We start from the raw sequence: 18,012 nt of genomic DNA, 5'->3' as shown, positions 1-18,012 counted from the left end.
AAATGATCAACTTTAGCTCCTTGCCAAATAGCTAGACCAAATTTAACATTCATTTTAGATCCACGTCTACTCCAAATCCCACTACTAAACCTACTCGCCCAAATCTAACGCATGCGCCATTTATTTTTGATGCTGCAGCGGATGCAAATACGCTTCTAACCAAATATTTCAACCGGTATTAACTTTGTAAAAAGGAGACTTGAGGTTCCGACATATAGTCGATGGTGGAACTGGATACTTTATATTTGCAAGATAACAGCCGATTACTGCGGTTCCGAAATTGTATGAATCGATATTTCTTTAATGCCAAGTCGCACCACGTGGTTTTGTTTTGTCCAATCGGAGAAAAGCTTTTCATACCAGAAAGTATACCCTTTGTTCTTGGTTTGAGCTGTTATCGGCAATTCGGTCGAATAACTTGTATACAGGAACATATGGAAAACATTTTTTTTTTTTATTCGCAAGATTTCTGGATGCGTCAATATTACTGGAGAAGTATCTTTGGTAAAACCAGAGATCTGGTCTAACCGGGTTTAACGTCTGGCAAACATTGCGCCATGATGAGCTTTATTCATCACATGACTCCCCCTCCCCCACCACAATGAATAAGGAAGAAGTCGGACATGTTTGAGGGAAATGTGTTGAAAAAAAAAAAAAGTATCGTGGTGGAGGACCAGGAGAATTTTGAAGGAAAGTTTAACTCTGCTTAATGGATTTACGCGTGGATTTTTTAAATATTGTTTTTTAATGTATCCATGGGAAACAAAAGCAGCACTTTAAAAAAAATATTTGCCGAGGATTAAAACAACTTTTAATTATTTGTTGAACCAATAGGTTAATTTTATTGAAGGATTTTAAATGAATACCTTCGTAGATCTTTTGAAAATCGTTAGTATTTTGTTGTGACATTGCAGATAACGTGTAACCTTGGTGTGGGGGATGGGTATTGTAGCATTAGGTAACCATTTTATAACAGTTAAAACCTAACTACTTATGCGTGTTTTGTTGACGTTTGTCAGATTATTTAAATGGGTTTTTCTTGTAGGTACAGTAGTATTAGTATATTTTGACTTGGTATGATAGCAAGTCTTTGGTGATTTATCTGAATGTAGTTTGAGATTTTCTGTGGTCAGCTAGTGGTTGAAGATGTTAAGGCCTAGTTTAGCCTACGTTTTGGTAGGAGTTGTGTTGCATCGTGGATGAGGCCTTATTAAATGTGTGATTCTAGTTGAGCGACGACGCTAGATAACTTTTGGAAAAAACAACTATTATAACCAGTGTGCCTGGAGGATCTATTTACATATTTTTGTTAAGTAACGGTAATTCGACATCCTTTGATTTAACTTTCAGCAAGAGTTGAGAAAATGCTGTGTCATCTAAGGGTAGTTTTCTTTGCTCTAAGATTATTTATTTTTTTACTTGTTAAGAAGTTTATCTAATTCAAATAACATTTCAAACTTGATCTTCAAGCCAAATTTAAGCTTTTGATCGACCTAAGGTTTATTAAGTCTGGCCGGTTGTTTGATTTCTGAAATAAGGCCGAATCTAATTGTGCTGCAGACCCAATCTCGTAGATTAAAACTGTTGCCAAATCAGTGGTTCGAAACGAGGCTTTATAGCTAATGGTAACTTTGTTACGGTATGATATTTTGTGACTATTCAATATAATAGACTGTATAAAGGCAAGCTCGTGCGAAATCATTGCACTTCAAGATGGCGCTCCGACACTTGGAAAGGACAGATGCGTGTGGAGGGCTTGGCTTATGTTCGGCATCTCGTAGTTGCGCGTGACCGTAGTCTTTAAACCAATGGCTTGCAGTCTGTTTACTCTAGAAGCCCGCGCTAGACATTCAGTGACCAATCATGACTCTTGCTTTGCCCACGTTGACGTAATGTTATTTGATGAGCGAAAAGGCGGCTTTTGGATTGTTTAATATTATTAACTACGTGAAACCGATAACAAATATATACTTTTGATTGTTCGGACGTCTATCCGGTAATAGCGCGAATTTAGTTTGCTTGCAAAATAATGTGAATAGTTCGGATGAGAAGCTTGAAATGAACATAACATTGGTTGGGGGTGTGGTTTCTTTGGTGGACGTGTTTAGCTTCAAATAGAAAATATGGGGCGTAGTCATCTTAAGTTGCCGTATCCAATCGAATGAATGGTTGGTCTATAAAATGTCAGGCGTAGACATGAGACGCCATTTCGCTGAGGCAGTGAGCAGTCGGTTTCGGTGGGGGCTGGAGGAAAGGACGGGAAGTGCAGGAACTTGAATATTGGTCTTTTAACCGAATCCGGATCCATCCTGATGGAGACGGCAATAAACCCGCCCCATGACAGGTACCGATCGGAACAATTGACTTTAAGTTTGCCATCTGAGAGGATATTGTTGCATAAAGATAGGGTATTGTTCACTTTTATCGGTGTTTTCTGACGTACACCGGGGGTACAGCCAAGTCTGCATAGTCTACGTAAGACTAAAGCGTTAGTGTTTTTGGCTATGAAAGCACTGGACAGTTGTCAGGATATGATTGCTTTCGTCAAACTACAAAATAGGACACAATTAGTGTGGAATCATGTGTGCCCGCTCTTGTTTAAAATGTACAGCACCGACGCCATCTTCCCAGCGTCTCGGGGGTGTCTAACGTACTGTAGTCCTTGCTGTACTTAACATATTTTATTTTTTACCAAACGGACTGGCATGGTAACAGTCGAACTAGTTAGGTGAAATCGCTCAACTGGATTTACAAACTAAATTGCAGGTTGTGCTGTTCATTGTCACTGTTAGTCGTCTTTTCGTCGCTTGGCTCAGTGAATGTTGCATAACAATCTCATATTTTTGTTGGTGGGTATCCGGCTAGTCTGCCTTGGAATTACTGCTTGTTTTAGTGTGAGCCCAACTACTGTAAAAGTTAACTGTCACTCTTTAACACCATTAGCTACTAATACTGCACTGTACGGTCATCGCTTGACCAGTTTCCTTGTTTTAGGTAACGTCAGTTTCCTTTTGCTGGAGCTGGCGGACGCGTATGTAGAAATGAACCTATATAATTAACATAATTATTTTTGTTAGCCACCCTTTGTTGGGTTATAGTGAACTTGCTCGAGGTCCAGTGTTTTGTTAATCACTTACAGTACGTTTGACCAGCGTAACCGGCTTCACGAACCATGTTGCCAACTACTGCTGCACAAGAGTTTTGTTTATTGTATTGAACTGGCCACCTGTCTCGTAATGCCAAGGACAATGTAGACCACTTATGGAACAGTTGGGTTAAAAGCTTATTACATTTCATAGCTACATCTAGATGTTGATCAGTTAGCCTAATATCCCGTTAATTCACCACAGCAAGCTGCCACATGCGAGTTCCAGTGGCTGCTCAGTTCACTAACTTATTTCCCTGCCTAAATATGAATAACTAATAAGGTCAAATTTGTGCTAGAAAGAACATGTTACTATAGGACTGGATAGTTTGTAATCTAATAATAACTGCTCACATTAATAAACTCAGTTAAAGTAGAATGTATTCTTCACATTTGTATTTTTTTTTTTTAAAGGAAAATGTAGCATATGTACCGTTAACTTTAATATTTGTTTTTGTTGCTAAAACAATACCAGTGACGTGTGTATTTGAACGTTTCAAATCTTTATAATAAAGTACATAAATTGTCAAATGTGTTTTTCAAGTTGCATCATTGAGTAACCACTCATTAAACTGTAAGTAGATTGTTCAGAGACCATGGGTGTTTATAGGCTACAAAACCCAATGTCAAACTGTCCTATGCAAGACCTTCTACAACAGATCTTTTGTACTTTCGAGGTGGTAAAGGAATGATTAGTGAATGCTACTTCCACATTGTTTGAACTGTGGGAACTGTCTTTAGGGAAAAAAAAGTTTAGGTTCCTGTCAAGGTAAGCTACAGGTGAATGTAAAAGTTCTAGTGAAATAATTGTTTACATATTTACTTGTGACGAGTACAGAACTAATCGTCCCATCTGTCTGGTAATTAAAAGCACACTAGACTTATGGTGCAGTTGGGTCATGTTTTTTATTACCTTGAGCAGAATGTTGACATGGCTGGGTGATTTGAATAGCAGTATGTAGAGTCACTTTTTACAATACCATCTGTAAATTTAAGTTAGCTGCAATTATTTATTTTTTTAAGCAATCAACCCTTGGACCATGCACACTAATTATTTGCTGTCAAATGTCTTCCCCACTCAATATTGTGTGCTTTTGGCTCTATCACCAAGCTTCTGTAAGATCAAACAGTAGTAGAATCATGTTTCTGAGGTTTGAGTTAATCGACTAGACAAACTTGCTGCAGTAGTTGTTCAGCACTAGGTTATGTTGTGCAAAGACATAACATTGGCGTCTAAATTAAACCTTTAATAATTACCTTGACAAAGCATGCTTAATTCAAAAAAAATTATGGGATGCTAATTAGTACTTAATTACGTCTTATTTTTGGCACATTTCTTGAATAATATATATGAAGAGATATTGCCTTTAATTGAATTTTGGTGGCTGTGAATTACACTATTCAAGTAAAATGGCTAATTGCCAGAAGGCATTTGAATGGGGTTAGTGAACCTTTTCTAATAGAAAAGAGATCACTCGTGAGCCCCTCCAAGATTTATAATAATACACACATTGTATGTCAATGCTAAATGACTACCAGTTGATTTGTTTGGCTGTTCTGTTCCAGAGCCTCTGTGTGTCAACTAGGTAGTGTTGATCAGGGCAGGGCCCTGTTACCATGGTTATACCAGTCAATGGAAGCGTGTTGTTAGCTTCGTTGGCATGGAGACATAAGGCAAATGGAAAGTAAAGAAAATTCCAGATGGTCTTTAATGTATTATTACTTGCCTAGAGGTATCTGGGTGTATATTGTTAGCTCTACAATATTATGAATTGACTGTTGGAAGCAAACATGAAGATTGAATGTTATGTCACATTACTTTTCAGTATGACTATCCCTGTTGCTGTTCTGGTCCAACCATCAGACTTTTTCAAAAGCGTGTTTCCATTGAGACCTCTTAAAGCCCACAGATATTACCAGCCAGAGGCTGTAAACCACAGCCAGCACAAAGGTTTCATCAGTCGTTTGGTTTATGGCGCAACAATGCAAGCTCTGCTCTAAATGTGTCCCTAGGTCCTACAGCCGCAGTGTATTGTAAGCTTACCAGCCACTCCTAAAGTGAAACTGAAACGCCTGCCATGAGGCCAGCTGTCCAAGAAAGGGCTGAACCCAACCCCCTGATTCCACTTCCAGTGTTTGGGCTTGTGTAAACTTGCTGTAGATTATATTTTCTACAGCCAGGGACTGTTATCTGGCTGACTAGCTCATCTTGTTTGTAGCAATGCAGAAGTGACTAGCAACTCATATGTCAGTTGAGACAGCTAAGGTAAGAGGTGTTTGCCCACTTGAGTAATTTCTTTGCTAACCTTGGATGATTAGCTTGGGCTAGCATAGTAGACAGTTTGCTCCTTGAGGGCTGCTGTTCCAAGTATCCTGTAAACCTATCCTTTCTCAGCCACCCCATTCTCCTCTATGCCCCACTTCTCTTTGCTCATCCCCTCCTTTTCCATCAACAGCTCCCTGGGCGGGGTCGACGTTGGCCTGCAAGGCGTTATGGCCATGGAGCAGGGCCCCCCTGGCAAGCGCATCCGTAAACCGTCGCTGCTGTTTGAGGGCTTTGAGGGCCCGCCGTTGCTCGCCCATGGCCAGGCCCCCCCCTCCGGGCCCCCCCAGCCTCTGGTATACGACCATAACCGGCAAGGCCGCGCAACCAATCAGCTGCAGTTTCTCCAGAAAGCCTTGATGAAATCCCTGTGGAGGCATCACTTTGCGTGGCCCTTCCATGAGCCAGTGGACCCATTCAAACTCAGCCTGCCGGTGAGTGTTCCTGCAAGCCACTGCTCCAGAAAGGCCTGACACAATGTACCATAGTTAAACACAAGAGAAGCAACAGACTTTCAAATTGTGTTGTCCCCATATTTGCATATTAGGAAGTACATTTTTTTTAGGACAATTTTTTTTATATATTCTGTTATCAACTTTGTCTTGTGTTGAATCGAAGGATTTCTTTCAAACAATATTTTGACTAGAACTGTAGACCTCAGTGTGTTGTCAATAGAACACCATTTAGTAAAGGTTATCTTTTCTCTACCTCAGGATTATCACAAGATCATCAAACAGCCCATGGACATGGGAACCATCAAGAGGCGGTTAGAGAACAACTACTACCGCAGCGCCAGTGAGTGCATGCAGGACTTCAACACCATGTTCACCAACTGCTACATCTACAACAAGGTGTGTGACTAATCAATGTTTTCACTAAATCAGCTGGCCTTGGCTGGACACGAGGCAGTCAAAACTCTGTTCAAGGTCAAAAGGGAACATCATGCTATTATCCATCAATTATTTACCTCTGTGGAAGCTGTTAACATTCTTATAACTAATGAACACAATCTGGTATTTGGATCAGTCTGATATAATAGAAACAAATCTGATCTCACAGTATTTGACATGACACTTTGCTGCATCCAGCCATGTAACAAATCCACTGTGACTGTCTTCCAGCCAACCGATGATATTGTCCTGATGGCCCAGTCCCTGGAGAAGGCCTTCCTTCAGAAGGTCGCACAGATGCCCCAGGAAGAAATAGAGCTGCCCCCTCCTCTTCCACGGGGCAAACCGGGCAAGCCAGGCAAAGGCCGCAGGGCCACAGGTGAGCATTCATAGAGGTGTGATGTTTCTGGCCAATACATCACAGCTACAGACTGTTGGTTGTGTGACCCATAGCCATGTTATGTTGGCCATACCCCACAAACACGAAAGGTGCACTATGTAACTTCAACGCCACCTATCGGCAGAGTTGAATATTGGTTGTACAACTCCGTTAGGATCTGAAACTATCATTACTAACTACGAGCATACTGACCGGTTTGAAGCAATGTCACCTCCAGCAGTCGTGTTTCAAATGGGGTTCAAGTTGATGGGCCCTTTCCATAACTACGGAACACAGAATAAACTTAAGTAAACGGCTAAACCAATCAAAATGCCATCTGGTCAATCTATTGTGTTAGATGCATTGCCATATTTCAGAGACTCGTTGATGGCTATCAAGTGAACATGAAACCATAATGGTGCTAGCCAGCGCTAGTTCGAACAATAATATGCACAAGGCTAAATCTAGCTGAAAGGCGATATAATTATGGTTGAGTATCTAACCGGTTCCAAGTTGGAACTGGTTCCAAATTTCCAAGAACCATGGATTCGAAAAGATATCTGCATTTCGATTCTGCTTCGGTTCCTAGCGTTTGCATTTAAGTCGCGCATTTTTACTGTTCCAGCACCTGCTACGCGAACAGCGGACCTAATCTAATAAAACAATCGACACTTGTTAACAACCACAACAAACGCTTGAAAGTTTGGCTTAGCTTCACACAAAAATGTAATGACCCTGCAAAAGCGAGGAAGCAGGTCCAACATGATGAAGCGTTTACTTCAACACGTCATGAATTTGAATGAATGCACCGTGTTCGATGTATGCAGAAGCAACATCTCATGCTCTAGTAGGGCTGGCAGTCTTGCTCTATGATACATTTTGAATTTCATTCCTTATTCCAAATATAGTACATCTATTTGTCACTTAAACATCAATAGCAACCACAACGAGCTAGACAATGTGGAGGGTACTGACCGGTGGCAAGCTAACATAGCTAGCTAGCTAACATGAGCATGCCATATACTAACGTACATGGACACCAAGCTAGCTACTATTAATATATATCATAATTATTATTATATTATGTATAGCCTACCAACTGGTCTGTGGGTAAATTAATGCCATCTACCCAGCATGCTTGTAATTTCTTTCTTAAAAACTAAAAAGCCGCTTATCACAGTAACATTAACTAAGCTAGACAACGTCATGTATACCTTGGCTCTGTTCTGTCTGTTCTCTAAAACCGATGAGCTGACATTCTCCTTTCATATTGAAGGTAAAGGAATGCTGTGTGCAAATAATTATAATATATATTTTTCTATTATTTAAATAGTTTTGGTTTGTATTAATTGTTTTTGTGGATCATTCCTTACAAGAGAATATATATATTTTATAAATGAAGGGGAAAATTAACCTTCCTGAATCCTGTCACCATTGACAGTTGACTGATTATAACCTACATTTCCAAAGAATAAGTTAGGCACATTTTCCTTCTTGTAATATGTTTTTTTGAGATACCTTCCTAAAACTTAACTGCACTCTAACAAATAAAATGAACAAGAATGTTAAATGGTTTTCTATGTAGTATAATTGTTTCTGTCATCATCAATCTAGTAACTTACATACAACTTTGTTTGACTATCTAGCCAACTATCTAAATGTGGTGATGTAACCTACTTGTCAAGTAGAAAGGTAGCCAACTCTGCATCACTGTTCACACAGTCTTCAGCTGTTGCCATCAAATGCATAATTTACCCTCGTTTTAACATACTTTGTCTTACTCTGGGTTTGCTTCCTTTTATTTTCGTTTTTGGAGCATTCAGTGAAGGCAAAATGAACCCAAACAAAGCTTGTCATTGGCCTTCACCTCACATACCTTCAAGGAAGTACACATATACAAATGTCCCTGCCATCTATGTTTTACTTGCAACAATGGCACCGGGGATGGTGTCAGTCCTGACACTGTGCCAGAGACAGTTTTTAACATTAACTGATGGTATGTTAGGGTTATCAGATATTTTAACACAATTTTTGTCCATTTGTCTCAGTGCCAGGAGGAGTGACAACTGCTCACCAGGTCCCAGCAGTGTCCCAGTCCGCATACTCTCCCCCCACGCCGGACACCCCAGAATCGCTGCTGTCCACCCCCCCACAGACGCTCCTGGCCAAGAGCCTACCCCCACCCACCACGCACAGTACTCCTGCTATGCTAGTCTTACCCCCAACACAGCCCACTGCCAAGGTAAATACCCATGATGCTGTCAAACCGTCTCTGAGCAGGGTTCACTAACCCTATAACTAAACTGAAAATAATGTACTTGTACCTGTTGGCCCAGCAAATAATAGTGCTACTAAAGTAGCTGCTGATCAAAAAATGTTAGACTACCTCAGGATTGAAGGATGTAAGGGGCACCAATGCCACGTTTCCACCGGTGCCAAACTACGAGGTGTATCGTTTGCTTCAGGCTTCTCGGAATGGTTTTCATCTGACCCAACAAACAGATCCCTGATATAATAAAGAAAGCAACAGTACAGGGAAGCAAAGCGTTGGGGTGACCGACTGTGGTACGATCAACGTCTCTGTCGTCACTGTGACAGAGACGTTGCCTGCAGATCCTATTGCAACGTAACATTACCTCAGAATTCTCCCAAATCCTTCAATTAAAGGTACATATTTTTTACAAAATGCTTATCAAACTATATAAAGAATACACTGGCTTACTGTTACGAGTGTAAGTGGGAAAGGAGCCGGTTGCAGGAGTTTGAGGAAGAAATTAGTTTTATTTTACTACCAGAAAAACATTGCCTAAATTTTTCATAACCGAAAAACTGAATTGCGTTGATTGTTTACTCCTCCATCCCCACATGAGCCCCTCCTTAAGTCCTTGGTACCAAATCTATAGTGGAAATGGGAAAGTCTGGAGCCAATATTAGCATAAATCACCCGTGTGTCCCTGGTGCCGGGGTAAAGCACCAGTGGAAACGCGGCACAATTCTATTAATTGTCCTGTTGTCTGACGTGCCCCTGCATTTGTCTCCCTCAGAAAAAAGGAGTGAAGCGGAAAGCAGACACCACCACCCCGACCGCCATGCCCGTCACCATGGGCGTGGGTGGGATCGGCATGGTGGGAGGGCACGACTCCCCGTTGACCCTCACCTCTCTGGGGGTAGACCAGGGACTGGGCCGCGGGAGGGGCATCGTGGGCGCCAAAGCACCGGCGGGGAGACGGGGAGTAAGCGGGCGCCCAATCAAGCCTCCAAAGAAAGACCTGCCGGACTCCGTCCAGCTCCAGCCAGTCCGGCGCGGCAAACTGAGCCAGCAGCTGCGTTACTGCAACGGGGTCCTCAAAGAGCTGCTGTCCAAGAAACACGCGGCGTATGCCTGGCCCTTCTACAAGCCAGTGGACGCCTCCATGCTGGGCCTCCACGACTACCACGACATCATCAAGCAGCCCATGGACCTCAGCACCATCAGGGTACAACACTGTCTGTTCTACCTGTTTGTAATCATCAGTGCACCCTAGATGGGGCTTAAAAACACAGCCTCATCAGGAACTGTAGATTATGTAGCCACGTGTGACCGGATGTGGTTTTGGATAGCAGCATCTGTAGATAGCATATATTGTAAAAGTCGACCATAGGAGTGGATCTGATGCTAACTTCCTCCACTTGTTACCAACAGAGGAAAATGGATGGTCGAGAGTACAGGGACGCCCTGCAGTTTGCCGCTGATGTCCGGCTCATGTACTCCAACTGCTACAAGTACAACCCCCCTGACCATGACGTGGTGGCAATGGCACGCAAACTACAGGTACCGGCTAACACACTTCCTCTGCAGTTTTAATGCCCTTGAAGTGTCTAGTGTTGACCAGTAAGTGCTTTCAAGTTTTTTCAAGAATAGTTTCAATAAAATCTCATGATGGGGCCATTGCGATGGAAAAACTGCGATGGAATTCAACTGACCTCATTGTCTGGTTGTCACGGTTAACTTTTCCCCAGTGGATTTTGGTCATTTTACCACAACTAAATGATTTGCCTTATTAAACTACAACTACCAATAATACTACAAAGCTCAGGGGCCCAGCTAATTTGTTCCAAAGTTTTCCTGTGGAATTTATAAATGTTTCTCTTGAAGGCACAACAACAGCGTGAAGTGCTTAGACAAATTAAATGGAATCCAACTAATTTAACCAATATCAATTCATTATTGGGTCAGTCTCTGAGCATCATGAAACTGAATGGACATGAGAGCTCTGGTCTGATTACTTCCTCTCTTTCCAGGATGTCTTTGAGTTCTGCTTTGCCAAGATGCCTGACGAGCCTCCGGCCCCTACTGCTTCTATGGGTGGACACTCCTCGTCTTCTTCGTCTTCCTCCTCTTCGTCATCCTCAGAGAGCGACCCAAGCAGCGAGAGTGACAGCGAGAGCAGCCCCAGCTCAGACAGCGAGGAGGAGCGAGCACACCGCCTGGCCGAGTTACAGGAACAGGTGTGTACTCAGGTAGACTGACCCAGCCCTGCGTCCACCGCAAACACTTACACACTCATGTCTAACAATTCACTTTAGATGTCCAATGTATTTACTAATCTTAACTGTAACCCCAAAAACCCTAATCCTGTGACTTACCTTAAACGGACTTTATTTTTGTCATGGTTTGTCACGGCATCCTCAATGCAATATGAAGTCTTTCTATATACCAGATCTGGAAGCTGGTTTCCGCCATGGTCATTGACCCAGTCCTCCCCACTGTCCCATTAGCTGAAAGCAGTTCACGAGCAGCTGGCAGCCCTCTCCCAGGCCCCCATCGTTAAGCCCAAGAGGAAGAAGGACAAAAAGGATAAGAAGAAGAAGAGGAAGCCAGACAAGCACCGTGGAACCCGGATCCCAATGGTAGAAGATGTACCCATCCGACCACCCAAAATACCCAAGGTCACCAAGGCCCCCAAGATCCCCAAACCTGTCAAGCCTCTGAAGACGCCCAAGACCAAAAACAACAAAGGGGGCTCAACGCAGGGCAAGAAGGGTGCCAGCAAGAAGAGCAACAAGAGCAAGTGAGTTCCCTCTACTGGCGAGGAGGAATACCAACATCTCTCTTGCATGATATTACTTCTTGTCTTAGTACTGTGATGTTCAAAATGTATTCCTGGCAAAAAAGTTCCTTCAGGATTTAATCAGGACTCCCCCTTCAGGTCCTCCAAGAAGTCTCAGGCGGTGACCCTGAACATGCACCAAATGAGCTCCGCCTCCATGCTCCCCCACTACGACTCGGAGGAGGAGGACGAGGTGTCGCCCATGAGCTACGACGAGAAACGCCAGCTCAGCCTGGACATCAACAAGCTACCGGGGGAGAAGCTGGGCCGTGTTGTCCACATCATCCAGGCCCGCGAGCCCTCGCTGCGCGACACCAACCCAGAGGAGATCGAGATCGACTTCGAGACGCTGAAGCCATCCACGTTGCGGGAACTGGAGCGCTATGTCATGACCTGCCTCCGTAAGAAGCCCCGTAAACCATATGGTGAGTGGGTTCCTATTGTAACCGGACCATCCACTGGTTCCTATTGTAATCTGTTCCATCATTGGTAGACATTTTCTAATGTATTTTTCTACTCCATGGAGAAATGTGCTCATATTAACTTTAAAACACTCAACGGATTAGTCCTGAACAGGTGCAGATCGGTCTCTTGTTCACCATGGGAGAAAAATTTATTTGCACCAGATCAACAGAACCTATTGACCAGTTAACCAAAATGAAATATGTTCTATGTAATTGTCCTATTTCCAAATGTCCTCTGGTTCCTGTTAAGTCTCCTGGATTGACAAGGCTGAGATCTGTCACAGTTCAGATACATGAACCCTGTTCAGTAACTAGCATTAATGTGATGCTGTGGGTTTATTGGGTCACAGTAAATGCAGACATCCTCTGACCCCATGGTTTCCTCTGTTCCTGTAGGCAAGAAGGGTGTAGGGGGGAAGTCACGGGAAGAACTGGCTCTGGAGAAGCAGCTGGAACTAGAGCAGAGGCTACTGGATGTCAGTGGTCAGCTCAACTCTGGAAAGAAACCTCAGAAAACCAAAGGTGAGCCTCAATATATCTGGATTAGTGCCTTTAGAGACACACAGACAACTCCGTGCAGAACTTTGGGCCTCATTCACCAACCATTCTTATGAAGTTCCTTCTTAAAACCCACTTACGCAGTTTCTATGAAGATTCTGACATTGACCATTTTCTTATTTGGGATTTGTTCTTAGGTAAGAAACAGAACCTACGCACACTCAAGAGCACACTTGAGTGCTGAAGTTTGTGCCAAATTATATAGTTTTCTTAAATTTCAGTTTTGTATAACGTTGTCATAATATTTCTTCTCAGTGTTCGATCGTTTTTTCATGCATTAACATCACGCATTAGGTTAAACTGACTAATGTTTCTTATGAAGTTTACTTCCTCCACAAATAGCATCTTTGAACTATTTGGCTTTTGCCACTGGCCGTTTTAGCTTACAAGCCAGTAATACTACTTGGAATAGTCCTAATAATTGAGGCCATGCTCATTGATGCAATAATTATCAATATAGGTGATAACTGTCTTTTTCGTCAAGTGAAAAGACAAGACAAGAGAATCGTAGAAACCCTTCTTTTACTGCACCCTCTGTGGTCTATATTATCCCATTGAACCAATGGGTACTTTGAAAATCCACCAGGAATATAAGACCATCCTGAAAATGTTTGGAGTACTATTTTCAGTGTACTATGGTTGGGTACATACTAATCTTCTTGCATACTAATGTATAAATAGTCAGTGAGTTTGTTACCTCTCACATGGAGTAGGCTAGATACTGAGCCATGGGGAGCAGAAAATAACTGTCAAAAGACCTGTATAACAAGGTATTGGAAGTTTATAAAGATGGAAAAGGATATAAAAAGATATCCAAAGCCTTGCAAATGGCAGTTCGTACTGTTCAATCACTTAAGTGGAAAATTCTAGGATCTCTTGATAACAAGCCACGGTCAGGTAGACTAAGAAAGATTTCAGCCAGAATAATATTTTGGGATACAAAGAAAAACCCACAGGTAACCTCAGGAGAAATACAGGCAGCTCTGGAAAAAGATGGTGTGGTTGTTTCAAGGAGCACAATACGATGATACTCGAACAAAAATGAGCTGCATGGTCGAGTTGCCAGAAAGAAGCCTTTACTGCGTCAATGCCACCATAAAGCCAGGTTACAATATGCCTGACAACACCTTGACACGCCTTACAGCTTCTGGCACACTGTAATATGGAGTGACGAGACCAAAATAGAGCTTGATTGTCACAACCATAAGCACTATTTTTGGAGAGGGGTCAACAAGGCCAGTAGTGAACAGAATACCATCCCCACTGTGAAGCATGGTGGTGGCTCACTGATGTTTTGGGGTGGGGGTGGGGCAACAGTGAATAAGCCCTTATATCGAGGTGTGCATAATTATTAGGCAGCTTCATGACCTCAGGTAAAATGGACCAAAAAAGAGATTTAACTGACACTGAAAAGTCATAAATTGTAAAATGCCTTTCAGACGGATGCAACACTCTTGAAATGGCTAAACTATTGAGGCGTGACCACCGGACACTCAAGTCTTGTTGCGAATAGTCAACTGGGGTGCAAAATATGCATGGAGAAGAAAAGACCCAAATTAACTGCAAAAGACTTGAGAATAATTCAACCTCAAGCTACCAGGAACCCATGATCCTCTAGTGCCACCATATTCCAGAACTGCAACCTATCTGATGTGTCCAGAAGTACAAGGTGTCCAAGTGCTCAGAGACACAGCCATGGTCAAGAAGGCTAAAAGAAGACCACCAGTAAATAAGATTCACTGCGTATAGATTGGGCTAAGAAATGCCTGAAGACAGATTTTTCAAACGTTTTATGGACAGATGAAAAATAGTGACTCTTGATGGACCAGATGGATGGGCCCATGGCTGGATCACTAATGGACACGGCACCACTTCGAGTCAGGCGCCAGCAAGGTGGAGGAGGGGTACTGGTATGGGCTGCTATCATTAAGGATGAGGTAGTTGGACCTTTTTGGGTTGAAGATGGACTGAAACTCAACTCCCATACCTACTGCCAGTTTCTGGAAGATACTTTCTTCAAGCAGTGGTACAGGAAGAAGTCCTCAGCATTCCAGGAGGCCATGTTTTTATGCAGAAAAATTATCCATCACATGCATTCAAGTACTCCACTGCTTGGCTAGCAAGCAAGGGCTTCAAAGATGCCCGAATATTTACCTAGCCCCCTTCCTTACCTGACAGAAATCCTATTGAGAACTTGTGGACCCTTCTCAAACATTAGGAGTTTGAACTAAGCATTTGGGAGGCTGTGGTTGCTGCTTCAGCGAATGTTGATCGTGAACAGATCAAGAAACTGACAAGACTGCATGGATGGAAGGCTCATGGCAGTTATTGAAAAGAAGGGTGGCTATATCGGTCACTGAATATTTATATTCAGTGGCCAGAAATGTTATTTAATTTTCATTTTGTGTTACTTATTTATTGAACTGACTCTAAAAATTGTGAGTAAACAAATGAGTTGGAGAAATTACTTTAGTAATTTAGTTGCCTAATACTTCTGCACACTAATTGTTGCCTAATAATTCTACACACTTAGGTATTCCCCTGGGAAAGATCAAAACAAATCTTTTCTTTGTTAAAAATTCGGATTTGAGATTATATTTTGGATTGAATCTGACGTGGACTTATTAGGACCTTTCAAGAACAAATTGAAAAAAAGGCTTAGGAAGATATTAGTGAATGAGGCCCATTGTCAGATTTAATGGTCAGACTGTTACTGTTTAAATGTCTTTTTTTCACTACCTGATACCGGATGTGAAAATCCTACGATGCTGTACACCTCTCTGTAATCACATTAGTACCTTTATTAGTATTGTGTTCTTGTTAACTTTAATAACTCTTGTATTCTATTGAAACTGTCCATTTTGGTCCATACCAATCATATGACAAATAATACTTGGATCTTGATGTTGACCTACAAGTCTAAATTGAATGTAGAAAGATAGCTGACAGAGGTCTTCTCTGCTTACATATTACAACATGAAGATGATATGAATGAGATGAACTATTGCAACCTTTGTAGGTCAGTGTTTCAGGTATTTGACGTTGTGTGTCTTATTTCAGTAGAGAAGCCCAGTGCAGTGGAGCCCCACGCCGTAGCGTCCCGCCTCAGCGCCAGCAGCTCCAGCTCGGATTCTTCCTCGTCCTCTTCCTCTTCCTCGTCTGATACAAGTGACTCAGACTGAAACCCCAGTGGGCTGGGTGTTGAGCCCGCAAAAAACCCAGACAGGACAGGATTGCCTACAGAACCGCAGGCGGATCACACTATAGCCAGAACTGACCCGGAGTTAAGAAAATGATGGGGCTCTTCCCTGGTGTTCAGATAATCCCCGCCAAACATAGACTGGATGATGGGGGACTGGGGCGTGTCATTGCTGTAGAATCCAGGAAGGTTGACTGATGTATGAGGACGATGATGAGTCATTCTCTAAGAGCTGACGGCAGAATGTGGACAGGCTTCATGAGGCAAGGAGTATAGCGTTCCAGAACTCCGGGAACATCTTGACCTTTGATCTTTTCTCCACTTTGTATATACTGTGTACAAAATATATAAATATATCTATTTTTCTTTTATAAAGAAGAATTTTAAGGAGTCCCCAAATGTGGGGATAGAAAGGGTGGACAGACGGTCTTGTTTTTGTTTTCTTGTTTGTTTTTTTATGATGTGCGTGTGTGTGTGTGTGCGTGCGCGAGTGTGTATGTGTGCAGTAAACACAGCCTCGCTTGGTTTCTTACCATGTTGAAGTTTAAATAGTTCTGAAATGAAAAGCACCTTGGCTCAGTATGGATGTATTACATGTACACTTGACTGAAGACTACTGCTGCATCCAGAGAGGAGTGTCCACGGTGCAGGAATCACACGTTAATCCCAAGACAACTAACAATGCTGTTTTATTCTGGTCTTTTTCCTATATTTCACTCTGTAAATGACATGTATTTCTATCTTGTGACCAATCTGCAAATAAATCGAGGTCATCCTCTCCACTCACCTTTACCCACACAGAAACAGATTATTCCCATGTTTTGTCAAATGAAGTCTGCAGACTACTGAGAAGGTCATGTCTATTGGAAGACATTTTAACTTGCATGGGAATGCAGAATGACTAGATTGAGACTTCTCTTTTTTATTGCATTGACAGGATTAGTTTATTTTTATTTTTTATAAATGTGGTCTTTGTATGGTTCAGTTGGGGTGTCTTTGTGTCCCCCACATCTGATTCCTATACTGTTTCCATATCAATGCTTCATGGCATAAAATCGCACTATTTATTTTAACAACATGGCCTTTTAACATTTTGGCAGCTGAATGTTTTAAAATGTACTGCTTGGTTTTGGAAGAAAATCATAGACTGACCTTTTCCTTGCTCATACTGTGTTTACCAGAGGTGGTGAGTGCACATTGAGATTTAGTTGTTAAACTGATTTTGTGATTTAGTTAATCACTTTTAATAATTGTGTGTGCAATCAGTTCTTTAGTTCCTGGGTTTTGAGTGGACACTGACACCAAATCTTTTTTTCAATTTACTTGCAGGCAAATGAGAAGGTTGGGTATCGGTAATAGTCATAAACTACAAAATACTAAAATCTGTAAATTTTTCCAGTCGCATAACTTTGGAGCATGTTTCTACTGCTGAGCTTTCTTTTAATCTTGCTTGTTTTCATCTTACAGTCAACCTTTTCCACCTACAATTGTGAGTGGTTGTTTCTTCAGTTCATTTTCTAAGAAAAACTGAGTCTTCAGAGTAACAAATGCCTCATACTCTTGCTCATTTGAGAACCTGTACAAGAATAAAGAGAGATGGGTCTTTAATACTGACTGTGTCTGTTTTGATTAACAAACTGTCTATGACAGAAATACTTACGAAATGGGACAGTAACATACTGTTAGAGACAATATACACAGCTCATGGAGGAGATACCAGGAGACGGGCTGTAACACAAGGAGAGCTTTCGCAGGGCATCAACCCAGCAGCAGGACTGTTATCTGCTCCTTAGTGTGTGGAGGAACAAGAGGAGCACTGCCAGAGCCCTACAAAATGACCTCCACCGGGTTACTGGTGTGCATGTTTCTGACCAAACAATCTGAAACAAACTCCACGAGGGCCTGACATCCTGTAGTGGAGTCTGTTCTCACAGCCCAGCATCATGCAGCTTGATTGTCGTTCA

General features: G+C 42.1%; 1 protein-coding gene across 5 annotated transcripts; it reads left to right on the top strand.

The window, feature by feature from the left end:
• Positions 1 to 361: 361 nt before the first annotated feature.
• brd2a (bromodomain containing 2a) lies at positions 362 to 17,656 on the top strand. 5 transcript variants are annotated; one of them, XM_010863751.5, is made up of 12 exons: positions 362 to 2,344; positions 5,602 to 5,902; positions 6,182 to 6,319; positions 6,590 to 6,737; positions 8,786 to 8,979; positions 9,782 to 10,213; positions 10,420 to 10,548; positions 11,019 to 11,225; positions 11,496 to 11,788; positions 11,927 to 12,252; positions 12,688 to 12,813; positions 15,913 to 17,656. In XM_010863751.5, the coding sequence occupies exons 1-12, from the start codon at positions 2,313 to 2,315 to the stop codon at positions 16,029 to 16,031; spliced, it is 2,445 nt and encodes an 814-aa protein (XP_010862053.5). In that variant the 5' UTR covers positions 362 to 2,312; the 3' UTR covers positions 16,032 to 17,656. The 5 variants fall into 5 exon arrangements, with proteins under 5 accessions (XP_010862053.5, XP_012988137.4, XP_010862054.5 ...); XM_013132683.4 differs by having other exon boundaries at positions 11,019 to 11,237; XM_010863752.5 differs by having other exon boundaries at positions 363 to 690; positions 11,019 to 11,237; positions 15,910 to 17,656.
• The last annotated feature ends 356 nt before the right edge of the window (positions 17,657 to 18,012 follow it).

This window comes from Esox lucius, chromosome 10, assembly GCF_011004845.1.
Source record: "Esox lucius isolate fEsoLuc1 chromosome 10, fEsoLuc1.pri, whole genome shotgun sequence".
NCBI classification, from domain to species: Eukaryota; Metazoa; Chordata; class Actinopteri; order Esociformes; family Esocidae; genus Esox; species Esox lucius.
Note: the sequence above shows the minus strand (reverse complement) of the source record. Positions and strands in the feature narration are given on the sequence as shown.